Source organism: Citrus sinensis, chromosome 3, assembly GCF_022201045.2.
Source record: "Citrus sinensis cultivar Valencia sweet orange chromosome 3, DVS_A1.0, whole genome shotgun sequence".
NCBI lineage: Eukaryota > Viridiplantae > Streptophyta > Magnoliopsida > Sapindales > Rutaceae > Citrus > Citrus sinensis.
Genome location: NC_068558.1, coordinates 49,876,430 through 49,891,795, shown reverse-complemented (window position 1 = coordinate 49,891,795; position 15,366 = coordinate 49,876,430). Strand labels below are relative to the sequence as shown.

The 15,366-nt window shown below is 35.5% G+C and overlaps 5 protein-coding genes and 1 non-coding gene across 7 annotated transcripts; all 6 read left to right on the top strand.

Moving 5' to 3' along the window:
- Positions 1-124: 124 nt before the first annotated feature.
- Positions 125-2,514, top strand: LOC127901160 (probable WRKY transcription factor 43). The gene is made up of 2 exons (XM_052437667.1): positions 125-763; positions 2,064-2,514. Exons 1-2 carry the CDS (start codon positions 375-377, stop codon positions 2,239-2,241), a joined length of 567 nt encoding a protein of 188 aa, XP_052293627.1. The 5' UTR covers positions 125-374; the 3' UTR covers positions 2,242-2,514.
- A 1,146-nt stretch (positions 2,515-3,660) lies between these two features.
- Positions 3,661-4,734, top strand: LOC102625868 (desiccation protectant protein Lea14 homolog). Of its 2 annotated transcripts, XM_006491408.4 has the most exons (3): positions 3,661-3,768; positions 4,038-4,234; positions 4,435-4,734. In XM_006491408.4, exons 1-3 carry the CDS (start codon positions 3,757-3,759, stop codon positions 4,688-4,690), a joined length of 465 nt encoding a protein of 154 aa, XP_006491471.2. In that variant the 5' UTR covers positions 3,661-3,756; the 3' UTR covers positions 4,691-4,734. The 2 variants fall into 2 exon arrangements, with proteins under 2 accessions (XP_006491471.2, XP_024948353.2); XM_025092585.2 differs by lacking the exon at positions 3,661-3,768 and having other exon boundaries at positions 3,904-4,234.
- A 737-nt stretch (positions 4,735-5,471) lies between these two features.
- Positions 5,472-5,544, top strand: TRNAA-AGC (transfer RNA alanine (anticodon AGC)). The gene has a single exon. It is a non-coding gene; the product is annotated as a tRNA-Ala (tRNA).
- A 1,909-nt stretch (positions 5,545-7,453) lies between these two features.
- Positions 7,454-9,680, top strand: LOC127900860 (uncharacterized). Its single transcript, XM_052436117.1, has 2 exons — positions 7,454-7,961; positions 9,559-9,680. Exons 1-2 carry the CDS (start codon positions 7,454-7,456, stop codon positions 9,678-9,680), a joined length of 630 nt encoding a protein of 209 aa, XP_052292077.1.
- Positions 9,520-10,770, top strand: LOC102624556 (hypothetical protein). The gene has a single exon (XM_025092458.2). The coding sequence runs from the start codon at positions 9,976-9,978 to the stop codon at positions 10,567-10,569; it is 594 nt and encodes a 197-aa protein (XP_024948226.1). The 5' UTR covers positions 9,520-9,975; the 3' UTR covers positions 10,570-10,770.
- A 903-nt stretch (positions 10,771-11,673) lies between these two features.
- On the top strand, positions 11,674-13,959 carry LOC127901158 (probable methyltransferase At1g29790). The gene is made up of 2 exons (XM_052437663.1): positions 11,674-11,820; positions 11,995-13,959. Exon 2 carries the CDS (start codon positions 12,001-12,003, stop codon positions 13,441-13,443), a length of 1,443 nt encoding a protein of 480 aa, XP_052293623.1. The 5' UTR covers positions 11,674-11,820; positions 11,995-12,000; the 3' UTR covers positions 13,444-13,959.
- The last annotated feature ends 1,407 nt before the right edge of the window (positions 13,960-15,366 follow it).

The following is a 15,366-nucleotide window of genomic DNA, read 5'->3' as shown; positions in this document are numbered from 1 at the left end:
AAAATGATAGCCGCATGCACACACACATTGGTGATAACGATGCATGTTGGGTACGTTTCCTTTTTGCTTAAAGGGCAGTTGAACAGAAGTAGGTGAGATATAGTTGGCTTTACCCTTTGGGTGCAACTTAAGAGAGCAGGGAAATAACAAGACTCAGAGACACACACATACAGAGAGAGAGAGAGAGAGAGAGAGAGTCTCTTTTTAATTAATTAAACAAGCACAAAAGCCAACAATTACACTTGAGTCCGTCTAGAGATCTCTCTGTGGGTGCCTGCCTAACCTCTTCTACCCTCCAACACTTTTGTTTCTTTAAAAACCTGCAATATCCTACATTTGGCCACTTCCTCTCTCTCAATTAATTTTTAACTAACATGGAAGGACGAGAACCACAGCCGGTGTCATCTCCAATGTCGCCACAGACTAATTACTTATTCACACCCTCAATCCCGTCTTCGTCGATGCAACCAGCTACTCTAGAGCCTCAAGTTCTTCCGGAGATTGATTGGGTTAGCCTTCTTTCTGCTCAGTCAACTGATCACAATATGATGGAAAGTACTAGTCATCTTAACCCTGAAAATGGCGGAGGTCGTGATCAACAAGATCAGGGTTGTAAAGAGAATAAAAGGAAAGGGTCTAGGATGAAGAAGGCCACACGGCCTAGGTTCGCTTTTCAGACTAGAAGTGCCGATGATATTCTTGACGATGGATACCGTTGGAGAAAATATGGTCAGAAAGCTGTCAAGAACAGCTTATATCCCAGGTGAGCCAGCCGCGCGCAGTCTTCATTATTTACACACACACACACACACGATTTATAAAATTATGCGTGCCACATGTTCTTAATTCTTACGTGAAAAATCTTTATTAAACAATTATTGTACAGGCAAATTTTATTTTGTAGGATGACTTTGTTTTAATTCAAAGTTCTCAACCATGCATACTAACATGCATGTGTATATAATTTCGCTTCCCTAGGGTTCGGTTATGATCTGACCTACTGAGAACCGCTGAAGTTGAAGTTGATAATTTAATGGAAATATATTATTAACGTGGTTGCAATGTTGCAAAATCTAGTGTTAATTGCTCCTACACAGATCAAAAAGAAAGAGAGAGAGGGAAATTCTTCGGATATCGGTCAAGATATGGATGGGAATATTTAAAGATTTGATCTCAAGAACAAAATAATAATTAAAAATAAATAATTGGGCTAGTAGGTCTTGTAGGTACATAGACATGATAATTCTTAGGGCTTGGACGGGCTATATTTTTCATGATTGAGAGGGGTGATAAGTGATCAACATCTTTCTTCATTCCATCTCTTTAGGTTTGGAAAGTAGATAACCTAATAATTGAGGCAATTTCGTACAGAGAAGTCGATATTCCCTGTCATGATGTCGAACCATATATGGTAGAAGGTTGTTGAATTTATTAATTCATAGTTTTGGTAAATATATACATAGAAATTTATGAGAGGCAAAAAGGATACTAGCCAGTAAATTGTGTTTTTTTTTTTTTTTTTTTTTTGCCTAGAATTTGATAGTTTAGCAGTTGTATAAACAGAAGAATCATTCATTCACGGTATATTTATACATAAGAGTCATGTTAGTGATTCTAACATTTGTATCTCAACTAATAAGATATTTTCATCTATTTAATGGTATAATATTAATTTTAAAAATTATGAAACTTATCATCTAATAATAGATTAATGACATGTAGCATTGGAATACAGGCAGTACATATAATTTGAATTATAATTTTGACACTTTTAAACCATTGGTTTTATGTAATATAATCCAATGATGACGAGTTGGTATCGTTAGATATTACTTTGACTTTCAATATTTATCCTTAGATTGATTGAGATCAATGGCTCAAAATTTAAAGTAAAAAGTTTAACCTACTTTGCCCTTATAATGGCATCATATTTTTTTTATTTATGGGTGGAAATTATATCTAAATTTCTCTTTTACATTCTGTAAAATTATATATGTTTTGTATGCATATGCTTACCAATCTATGATTTTGCAAAATCAATATAAAACATGGCCAAATCAAAGGAGCTACTACCGGTGCACGCATCACACATGCAACGTGAAGAAACAGGTCCAAAGGCTATCAAAAGACACCAGCATCGTGGTCACAACTTATGAGGGAATCCACAACCATCCTTGCGAGAAGCTCATGGAAACCCTAACTCCTCTTCTCAAGCAAATGCAGTTCCTTGCTCGCTTCTAATTTTAATATTGTTCCCATCCATCCATTGTAACCTAATTTATATATTAATTACATGTAAATTATATGTCAACAACATATCTACTATCTAGCTAGCAGAATCCTTCTCTGTTACTTTAATTACTTGACGTTGATTGACCATCTAGTTATATACCTCCTGTAATGTTGTACTTGTGTTTAGTTTGTGGACTTTCTGTACATGGACGAATATGTATTAATGTTGATATCATATGATAAGCTTTTGTAAATCTCTTTGTCGGTAACACGTAAGTTATCTTCACGAATTGAAATTGCATACCTTGGGTTTTATTTATTTATATTTGTTTGAATTTAAACAGAGAATTTTATCCTCGTCCCTTGCTTTCAGTTATCCCTTTTAGAAATGATCAAGTTATATTATCCTCTCTTTCCAATTTCCATTCATTAGTTAAAAAAAAAAATCTAAAATTTACCTAATAAAATTTAGGTAAGCATGTTTGTCTATGGTATAATGATCTACAGACGATAATGCTTGATTATTTATTGATAAGTTAAACTTGTAAGTTTAGGTTTGAGTCCCAGTAAACTCTTTTCTCCTTCTAAATATACATTTTTATAGATATTTGGATGTGATAGAACCATTATTTTTTCGAAAGAAATTTGTGAGCTATCACTTTAGTAAGAGTTAATTAGGAGCTGTATTGTAATTATATTGATGATAGTTCCCATTGAATTCTTGAAGTAAACATAATAATTGTTTTGTAGTATCCCACTAAAAAAATTTTAAAAAAATCTTTAATTATTATTGAAACGAAAGTATATTAGCTTTGATATAAATAGCTGGACCCAATAACGAAAAGTTAATGAGGACTTTCTAAAATTGAAGTGCCGCAGAATTTTTTTTTTTTTTTTTCAAATATACATGCGATGTTACTGGGATAAGGCTGTGGCAGGACTCTTCTTCTTTCTTCTTTTTTTTTTTTAAAAAAAAAAAATTATTTACTGATGCGGTCTCGATATTTTGAGTTAGAATTCACTATCGAATATTTTGTAATACAACCAATTTTTACTCAAATTTGGAACAGATCCCATATAGATGGTACTTAGCATTAAAAGCTAGCAGTCCGGCCATTCTCCAAATCGTAGTGCTGCAATGTTGATTATGTATGCTTAGATTATTCAACGATAATAGACATACATTTTCTTATAGCTTAAACGATTATACACATGTATCTATAACTTAAAATGTATATCTTATTAATTGTTCCGTATATGATGAGTATAGATAATTACTTGATAATGCCGTCCGAAATGGATAATTCCAATGAAAGAATATTCTTCGTAAAAATATACGAGTCAGTAGTAATTTGACAAAAGCGTAAAAAAAGTAGCTAAAAATAGGTGAAAATTGACCAAAGAATAGCATCAAAAGAGGATCATCGCGAGAAAGAGAAGCAACTCGGCCAATTGCCAAACGCGTTCTCTCTTCAGTGATCAAAATCGATCGTGATTTTTCCTTCCTCTCGGTAATTGTGAAAAATGTCAAGGGGGGTAAGTTCCTCAATTCAGCTTTCCTGAGTTTTAAGAAAATTTTATTTGAAGGCATGATTTTGATTGATGCTGCACGTTATGAAATATTAAAACTTGAAACATGGAAATAAACTATTCGTCCCTAATCACTGCTCATTCTCAACCCAAATTCCTCTTTCATGAACGAAAGTCTTAAGTGCCTGAGTGGCAGAAATATTCTCGCGTGTGCTCATCAAACATATACGTATTTATTAATTGGTGATTTATTATGTGTGGATAAAATGGCGCAGTTGGTGGACAAGGCAAAGAACTATGTGACGGACAAGGTGACGAATATGAGGAAGCCGGAGGCCAGCCTCTCCAAATTTCGTCTCAAGGGCGTGAGTCGTGAAGGCGTGGATTATTTGGCCGATGTCTCTATTGATAATCCTTACAGCCATTCAATTCCCATTTGTGAGATCTCCTATGTCCTCAAAAGCGATGGCAGGTTTGTTCTATTCTCCATCTGCAGATCAATTAAATGATACCCGTACGCGTGTATGTCTTCTATATAATACGTAAACGTTTCGATTTCAATGCATATGAATATATAATTTACATTTTATAGAGTAATTAACAAATGGTGGGTGGGTGGGTGTGTGAATGCAAATGATGTGGCTCGGTTTTTGGTTTTGGGTCATCAATCAGGGTGATAGCCACAGGAACAATTCCGGACCCTGGGTCAATAAAAGGCAATGACAAAACAGTGCTGAATGTGCCAGTGAAGGTGCCCCATAGCGTACTTGTGAGCTTGGTCAAAGATATTGCAAGGGACTGGGACATTGATTATCTACTCGAAGTGGGTCTCATTATTGACCTTCCTCTCATTGGCAACTTCACTATTCCTCTTTCCACCCAGGGCGAGGTCAAACTCCCTACGCTCACTGATTTTTTTAAGAATTAGTTTTATATGTATATATATATATATATTTATATATAATTTGCTCATTTTATTCCAAATTCCAATCATGGTGGTTGATGGAGATGTGATATTATTGTGTCATACTGATGGTCGTTATTGTTAATGAATGCGTTTTGTTTCCCTCAGACGATGTGTGTTTGGGCCTGAAAAAGCCAGTAAATGCTTAATAACTTCACGACAGCCCGACTTGTCGAACTTCGTTCCGAGTGAGATAGAAATATGTTTTTTTTTAAGATAAAAAATTTCTTATGATCTAATCTATGAATAAATCACTTAATTATTGATTAATTATTAATAAATAAAAAAATAAAAGACGTTAAATTTTACTTATATACTGTTACTAAAAAATACATAATAAAAAAATTATTAAAAAATCAGTATTACTCAGATAAAAAAAAATTTCTGCTCTTTTTTGTTTTCCCCCCGCTGGCACATATCTGACATCTGTCAAAGTGGATGGTTTACTTCTTCTGTATGTTTTAACAATTCAACTACACTCTTTAACAGTTTCTTCATATATCCCGATACATATATATTCATAGCTTGATTCAGTGTTAAATGTTCACAACTTCGATGCCAACAATGGCCAATCAGTAAATTTTTGAACCAATAAAAAAGAAAAAAAGAGAGAGAGAGTGTATCAAGTGACCGTCTGCATATCCGACTCAACTCCGAGCCTTTCTAGGAACCCGAGAATGAGGAGCAGCGTAGCTTAATTTTAGTTGTCATACAAGAAAATTAAAAGTTAAGAATCCAATGGCATGGGGATGTAGCTCAGATGGTAGAGCGCTCGCTTAGCATGCGAGAGGTACGGGGATCGATACCCCGCATCTCCATTTTCATTTTTGAAATGCCGGTAGCAAGCTTGTCCAGCTCATCATACCACGACGATGAATTGATGATGTACTGACAGTACTGCCATCATATTATAATATTGTTTGACTTTTGTGTTTTTTGCCATTCGTCTAATCAATATTGGCACCCCGTTGGGAATGTAACAACCTCAGATCAAAATTCAAACTAAGAAAAGCTGTCCATGTATGCATAAGACAAAGGGTTTTGCCACCTTACACTCTATGTAAGATACAGCCCGTGAAATGATAATATGGCCGATAGTATCTTATCACGTGTATAAAAATCATTGGTTGAAGTTGGCTGCAAATAATTTTCCTTTATTTCTTACTTGGAAAATGATGTTCTCACAACACTTTGCACAAAACGGTGCGTTTTGTGCAAAGTATAAAAGCCACTCTTTGCTGCAAAGTTTTAGCACCAAACACACACAAGTGCGAGGAGCAACAAAACTCAGCGTCTCTCTCCCATCTTCTTTCTCCCTCATGAAACTTCACAAAACCTCACGAAACAGTTCATATTTTTCTCTCTCATCCCCACGCCACTAACAGTCTCTGCTCCGTTCTCCATTGTCGCGTAAATTATGAAAATAAATGTGCTATAAATGAGGGAGATGAGTAAATTATAGCATAAGCTCAATGTTTCGGGGCTGTAATTTTTTTTTAAATTCTTTTCAAATAATGGCAAATACAATTTATTCAACAGAGTAAAATAATTTGAGGGAGCAAACTACATTTTCCAAGTGCTTCATCAAATAATCAAATCACAACATAAAAGCTTGAAATAAACATGATTCCCAAAGGCATCAGGTTTTGCATAATTTGATTCCAATTTACAACACTCAAGCATAAGACCACCACCATCCATAGGTAATTCAGCACAATGTCCTAAACGAGTTAAAGATTTCAATTAGAGTAATGAATTGAAACGGGTGAGAGAGGGATCCTATGGTTGCTGCGCGGTTAGAGAGGATGGAACTGAGACTATTAGCGGCGTGGAGACAGGAGAGAGAGACTCGAGTGTCTTGTGAGGGAGAAAGGAGGCCGGAGAGAGAGACCCGAGCTCTCTCGTAAGGAAGAAAGGAGGACGGAGAGAGAGATCGGATCAATCTCATGAGGAAAAATGGAGGAAGAAAGGAGACTTGCTGCACGTGAGTTTTGTTGCTCCCCTCTCACGTGTGTGTGTGTTTGGTGTTAAAACTTTGCAGCAAAAAGTGGCTTTTATGCTTTGCACAAAACGCACCGTTTTGTGCAAAGTGTTGTGAGAATATCGGCACCGTTCTTACTTTCTTTGCAATCTTCTTCTCTCTATGTATGTACTTACATACGAAGTTCTGCTGCTCTCATTCTCCCAGTATGCACTCCCAAAATTTACAGTAATAATTTGCAATAATATTATACTTTTCTCCGTCTTATGCAGTTAGTATATGATTAATAATGGATAATTGGCTGGGATGTTTGTTACATCGCTTTGATTTACAATTGCAAATTTCTTGGATTACCACAGATGATAGAGGGCACAGATTCTTGTTCTCAGCGTACAATACATTATATATTCCATTTCCATAAGCTAATGAAGATATTTTACAGTTTTAAAATTATGGAAATTGTTGACTTCAGTTATGAGTTACGCACCACATGAAATAAAATTTTCAGTTAATTATGCAGCAGAAAAATGGCACAATAATTCAACATTCAACAACTTGAAAATTTGGTTGATTAGTTCACATATCACTACTAAAACCTGATCCAGAAAATGTACATGACTTGAGAGTTGAGACTCTCCTGGCCACTTACCTTATAAATAACCATTCCATAGTGTGTATATATAGAAATGAAACATAAAATTTCCAACATCACCAACTCCCCAACTAGAGCCTCCAGCCATCTAGGCATGGCAGAAAAGAAGAAAGCTCCGGGAGCAGATCATGATCGCCTGAGCAGCGGTGGCGATGACGAAAACATCATGGCCTCGTGGGCAGCGAAAGCCCGTCGCAGAAGATCAATCAAAATCTGCTGTTGCATCGCAGCCCTTTTGGTCATCCTAGCAATAGTGATTCTAATAATTCTAATCTTCACTGTATTTCGTGTCAAGAATCCCAAAATCAGATTGAACAACTGGACAATCACCAAGCTCGAACTAGTTAACGGTACAATTCCGAAGCCTGGGGTGAACATATCACTGATAGCAGACATGTCAGTGAAAAATCCAAACGTAGCATCTTTCAAATACGGCGACACCATTATCACAGGTCTATACCACCGTGGGGACCTGGTGGGCGAAGCCAGGGGCCCACCGGGTCTAGTCCGGGCTTGGCGGACCCTGCGGATGAATCTCACTGTCGACTTGATCACAGACCGGGCGATGTCGAGCCCCAATTTGAGCGCGGACATTGAGTCAGGTATTTTGGTCTTGGACAGCTACACAAGAGTTGGTGGAAGGGCGAATATTTTGAATCTTTTTAAGAGGCACGTTGTCGTAAAGTTCAACTGCAGTTCCCAACTTAATACGACGAGCCTGCAAATTTATCAATTCAATTGCAAGCGAAAGGTTCAATTCTAGGCTCTTGCTCTTGGGCTCTTGGGCATATCATATGTACATGCATGCTTGCTTAGTCTTAATCATAACTATACATGCGGTGTCGCGTTATATGTGTTTTGCGGTTACATTTAAGTTTTGAATAAGTGAAAGAGGATTGAAGTTTTTCATTAGTATGCGATCGTTTTGATCCCATATGCGCATATAATACCTCCAAATTATTTTCTTAAATTTTGACCATGTTTGATGATGATGATTATTAATAATAATAACAACAATGGCAATAATAAGAATAACAGCAATAATAATATAACCATAATATTTTAATTGAAGATGAAAGCCGAATCACAATTACCCATATAAATTAAGTTCTAATTTATTAACTCAAAAATATGTGAACTCTACATATTTTCTCTCATTTTCCTTTTATTTTAATAAAATAAATATTACTAAATATTTTTATGTTAGAATTTGATTCTCTCAATTAGATAAGTAAACACATAATAAAAGAAGAAGAAGAAGATATTTTTAGATTTGTGCTGGTGCTTGGTAGAGACGAAGTTGAGCTACTTCATTTTTTAAAATTATATTAATTTATTTTGTAGTCCAGTTAGTAGCTATCATGGATGGAGATGATTATATTAACTTTTTTTTTTTTTTTTCCAATAGCATGTTATTTGGAAATTGGAAACTACCTAACCTGATTTTAAGAAATAAAGAAAGATTCGTTGACCAGATATCACACCAAGCTCAAAATATTCCAGGATCCATGTGAACTTTTGACCGAATTAGTGAGGACGATTAGTGCTTGTGCATAAATCGATGAAACATGAGGGTGATGTAACAAAAGTTGAAAGAAGAGCTTTCCTTTTAATATGCATAATGCATTGGGCCACACACTGTCGTTTCTTAATTTGATCAACTTTTGGATGCAGTTGATTATTATTGAACGTGGTCCATATAATATGAAAATAATTGTACACTACACTCATGTTTTGCCAAGAATATGAACAAACAACTTTTATATATATATAGTTTTTTTTTTAAAAATAAAGCGAGGATGTACGCTAAAATAAAAAAATTATATAGATTTTAATATATTAAATATTATATATTTTTGTGTTGTTAATATTTTTATTTTGTTAAAATAACAATGTCTTCGTTAAAGAATTATTATTATACACACACTCATAAAGATTTTCCGACATAAAATTATTTCTAAAAGTCTTTAGCCATTAAATCAAAGTATTGAGACAAAATCGTTAATCATGGTAGATTATAAAACAGTTTTTTTTTTTTTGCCTGCCATACTTAAAAAGTTAAATTACAAAATCATAACTTTGTAAAAATAATATTATTGCTTTCTATTCCTTATCGGCCATGAAATTATCATATTTAATTTGGTAGGTATCTACAAATGCCTAAAGATTGAGATCATCCAAATCTGTGTGGTCTTTTAGATCGAGCTGTACTTCAAAAACAAAAACATTCCGGTAAAGTTGTAGAAGAGTTGACCAAGAATCCAAAGAAAGATACTGAAGAAATCCCAAAGAAAAACTGGCAAAGGCAATCGCCAATGTGATTGAAAATCACGTTTACGAGCTTGTGACGATACTGTCGCCACTTCAAAAATCACAGATGAGATGATTCCATTTGCTTCCACACCCACCATTCCATTTACCAAATGACCAAAAGACCAAACAAAACTGTTTTTAACACGCACACAACTCACACAACAAATCATAATAAATGACGGCCTCTGTTTGCAAACCCAGTATTAAATGCTGCAGCTGGAAACCCACCCACCTTCTCCCAAAGAAAAAGAAAGGCTCCTCTAATTTCACTCACCTTAATGGATTCGAAAGCTCCGTCTTCAAATGTCCACTCCCGCTACTCCCTCACCAAATTATCTCACAAACATAGGCCTGGGCTATTCCATCGCCATTGCTCTCGGCTTCTTAGTCCTTCTCTCCACCGTCCTCCTCGCTTCTTATATTTGTTGCCGTCGCAACAACAGCAGCCATAATTCAAACGCAAACCCACATGAAAATAACAACAGTGTTTCTAATGATGGAATCATTCTCCCTCGTATTATTTTTGTTGCTGAAGATGACGGCCAGGAGGAGAACCGGAACCAAGATGACGATAACTTAGTCGTTGGTCTTGATCAAGCTGTTATTAATTCGTACCCCAAGTTTCAGTTCACTAAAGAGAGTGTTTCGGGTAACAATAATAGTAATAATATTAATACGACGTGTTCCATTTGTCTTTGTGAGTACAAGGATTTGGAGATGTTAAGGATGATGCCTGAGTGTAGACACTATTTTCATCTCTGTTGTGTTGATGCTTGGCTTAAGCTTAATGGGTCCTGCCCCGTTTGTCGAAACTCCCCGTTGCCCACCCCGCTTTCTACGCCGTTGCAAGAGGTCGTGCCTTTGTCTCAATATGCTGCCGATCGAAGGAGGAGATGATATCGCTTTGCCTTGCTTTGCTCTGTCTGGTTTGTTGGGGGTGTTTGATTTGTAAATCTTTATTTTCTTTTAGGCGATTGTAGCGAGAGTGTTATAAAATTGAGTTATTAATTTAGTCATGGGAATTATTTCTCCTGCCCTGTTTTGCGTGACAATTTCTAATTTTCTAATTGAATCTTTGAATTTTCTGTTCTCTGTTAATTGATGTTCATTTGAGCAAAGCTTGTCTGTACAAACAGATTAATGTGAATTAAGAAAAGAAAAAAAAATTCAGTTTCCTTTCCCATTCTATCATAAACTAAACGTTAAAGTTGATTGAGATCCAGCTGGATCCGGTCCCTTAAGGCTATTATGACTTTCCCTCTTTCCCATTTGCTTCCAATTATTCTTTTGTTTTTATTCCGATGCTTACAAAGATGAAGCTGCCAGCTTAGAAATGAGACAATCAAGGACCTAGACTTCAGTTTTATTGTTTTCTTTTTCTTTATTTATTTTTTCTGTTATTTGACAGCAATTTTTAATTGAAATTTGATTTATCTACATACGTGATTGCATAAATTGATGGTCATATATATAATTCTGGATGAGATGGTCTCATGTGAGAAGATTCTTGTTAAAAACAAAAATCCTTGAATAATTTGAAGTCTGCAATACTTAATTCTTCAAGCATGTTATACTTCTTTTAGAAGCAAGCAAAAGACTTAAGAGTACATTGAATGGAACTCAAGCAATGGCATAGTTTAATCAGCTGGGTTTCCCTAGAAATCTTTAAGAAATGGTATTTGCAGGCAGATGCAAAGACAAAGGAAAACTTTTTCTCAATATAATAATCTCACAAATGGTATCTGAGATTTAAAGCAATTAATGAGATAGCCTTGATTGCTGTGACTTGAACTATTGATTGATTGGGCTGTTTCATAAGTTCATACCCTCTATATTTCTATATAATAAATTGATTTTTACATAATGTAGTATACAGGCTACAGAGAGATTTAAGTTTTAAGATATTTGATAGCGTTGACTAGCTATCTAGAGTGTATTGCAAAATTTGTGGAATAGTTATAGAAATAGAATACTCTCCGTAATTTTCAGTAGGTTGCTTTTTCCTCAGAAAATGCTCCCACTCCAGGGACTGGTCTCAACATCATCCAATCTCCAATTCCACAACTTTGTTCATCAGTTAAAATATATGGTATCTTGGTTACTTGGTTTAATCTCACCTCCCTTGATTCTCTCAGCTTCCAGTTTCAGGTAATTTCCACAGCTGTAATGTTTACTGAATGTTTCTTGTAAATTTCTTAATTTGACTGCATGTAGGTTTTAAGGTTTGTAGATATCTGGGTCATTATTTGTCAGAATTATTACACAGTGAGTGACTGTTGTTTTTTCATTTGAACTGTGAATTCTTGTTGATTTTCAATCAAGAGAGAGATGAGGAAGCCAAATGTTCTGATGAAGTTAGGATCATTTAGAGGGGTTCACACGTCTATTTTTATTTTGGGTACATTTGCTCTTCTTATTTCTATTGCTACCTTGTCGAAGTTCTACTCCATCAGATCTCTTCTTGTCGCTGATGCCTTCTGCAATTATAATGTTGATCTCAAGAGTGAAGGCAGAAATGGGAGTCAAGTGATCAGAGGCACAGTTCAAATTGTTATGGAGAAAATTCGAAAAGAAATGAGTGACTTGAGAGATTTGCCAATGGATTCATCATCACCAGCATCTCTGTTGAGACACAGTGCTTTTCTTGCTGACATTCTGGGACTTCTTGAGTCAGTGCAGGAATATTTGCCGTTGAATGAAGGGATTGGTTATTGGCATAACAGTGAAATCAAAGCTGTCCATCCTCTGTTAAAACCAAAGCAACAGTCTGATGAGCCAGCTGACTACTTTTTGATTGAAGAGATTCGCAAGTATGTTAAGGTCAAGCCTAACAGATTAGGAAAACAGAATTTCATGGGAGCTAACGGAACATTCAATAGTATTGGCCACACTTGTTTTTCCATGAAGAAAGAGCTTGAAGAATACATGGATTACGATGTTGGTGAAATCTGCAATGATGACTGGAAGCTAGCTCAAAAGCTGATGGTTCATGGCTGTGATCCCTTACCAAGAAGACGATGCTTCTCAAGAGCCCCTCAGCTCTATAGCCGGCCTTTTTACATCAACGAGTCTATGTGGAAGCTTCCAGACAATAGAAATGTGCGATGGAGTCAGTATAGATGCAAAAACTTCACTTGTCTTGCTAGCAATGCAACTCATAAAGGGTTCTTCAAATGTGCTGATTGTTTTAATCTTACTGATCATGAAATGCCCAGATGGATTAAGAATGTAGACATAGATCCCATCACCAATTTAACTGCAGACTTTTTGATACCTGAAGTGCTTGATATTAAGCCTGGCGAGATTCGAATTGGATTAGATTTCAGCATAGGAACAGGGACTTTTGCGGCAAGAATGAGAGAGTTCAATGTCACATTAGTCTCAGCAATTATTAATCTCGGGGCACCTTTTAATGAAATGATAGCTCTAAGAGGGCTTGTCCCTTTGTACATAACAATAAATCAGCGGGTTCCATTCTTTGACAATACCCTGGATTTGATCCACACGACAAGATTTCTTGACGGATGGATTGATTTTGTGCTCCTGGACTTCATATTATACGATTGGGATAGAGTTTTGAGGCCTGGGGGTTTACTTTGGATTGACAGCTTCTTCTGCGCCAAGGAAGATATGAATGATTATTTGGAGGTCTTTAAGATGCTGAAGTACAAGAAGCATAAATGGGTCGTTGTTCCAAAGAGGGATAAAGATGATCGAGAGGTTTTCTTTTCTGCTGTTTTAGAGAAGCCACCGAGACCTTTCCGAAGATAATTGTTGCATCAAAAGTATGGTATTATTTTTCATACATCACTGAGTCTTACATCTCTTTAAATATCTGCCTTCAACACATTCATTGTAGTTGATATTTAATGTGCTACCTGCCTACTGCATATCTCTTATTGTTTTGTTTCTTGAGTCAAATGAAACTACACATTCCACGAGAAAATGACTGATTGATGCGATCTCTTACATCTGTTCATTGCTTTCATTTTTCATAAGAAAATTAGACAGTGGAATCGAGCCATTTGTTTGTTGAACTCTATCAATGGTTCATTTTTGTGTTAAAGGGAACTCCAATAGGAGAGGGAAGCTCCCTCTCCTCGTTCTTCTTATAAGCTTGATGATTGAATGGCGGTTAAGGGGGAGGACAACGGTTGCTGAGAGATGCAATTTTCTTGTAAAGACCTGACTCTTTAGAGCCGTGTACTCATGCTTCGTTCGTAATTTGTTTATATTAGGGATCTCCCTAAGTTACATGCACTTAGCATTAGTCTTATATTAGTCCACTTCTGATTAAATTTTAATCTATTTCTTTGTGACAAACTTAGTCTTATATTAGTCCACTTCTGATCAGATTTTAATCTATTTCTTTGTGACAAACTTAAAAGATTAAAAAAATAACACAAATTTTTAAGTTGGTCATGATCATAATGGATCCCCAATAAGAAAATTATTATATTATATTTGATTGCATTATACTATAATTATATTATGTTTTATTATATATATATTTCTCAACTTTGTTAAAATTTATGAAGTACTAACTTTTTTAAATTTTAACGAAGTTTAGTATCCTTGATCAAATTAGTACTCTCTCTCTCTTTCTCTCCCTCTCTCTCTATATATATAATCAGTGTTTATAAAAAATAAGAAAAATATATATTCTAATATATTATAGAATAAAACATACTACATTCAAGTATGTATTTTTTTCTAATTTATTTCATACTTTACTAAAGAAAATTTTTATTCGATAATAATAATTTTTTATATATAAAATAAAAAGCTGACCAAGACATTAGATGCGCGACGCGACCCACGTTAAGAATTGATTGATCAAATTGCTTTGTGAATCCTGCAACCTTACCCATAAAGTTTCAGTATATGTCTCATCACACGTCAAAACATAGGCGATGATGCGTATAGGATCATGCCTCGTATGTAATATTCTTTGTAAAGTATGAATGATGGCATGACAGGACCATTACCATAATAAGCCAAAGGGAAGGATGCCGTCTCCATCAAATGCGATAATGCTCAATTGGCTTCATGACCCTTTCCCATCGAATGACTGTTGTACAATGACATTGACACCAATGCGAAGGAAAATGGACTCTTTATGTAGCTTTCGATCATTCTTTCTCCACGAATTTATCAGTGGCAGATGCCTGATTGCTATCCAATTATAATGTCATATACATTTTAACGTATAAACAGATAAATCTCTAAGGTAAAAAATTTTTAAAAAATAATCTTTTATTTTTTCCAAAATGAAAACACGGCAAAACACACACACACACACACATATATATATATATATATATGTTTATATATACCCTCTATCCATCAAGATTTGAACTAATTTAAAAAAAGCAGCCGGTGAGAGATCCCTTATACTTATAGGACCAAAAGATCATATTTCAAATGGTAGCAATTGTGATTTGAGAGTACCAGGATATTCTCGTAAAATTCAGCTTAACATGGAGCGCACTGACGTTAGCCTCACCCGACCAATAAAAAGCACTGGCCGTCCATGCCTCTCATCCCGTCAGTCCCACTTCAGATGGCCACGTGTCCCATTTCCTTTTTAACCAGGTCGGTGACTTTTGATACATCCGTAGTCCCCACTCCCTACTGTTGCCTCTCCGTTTCAAGAATGAAAAAGCACTGATGGAAGGAATATTAAAAAAAAAA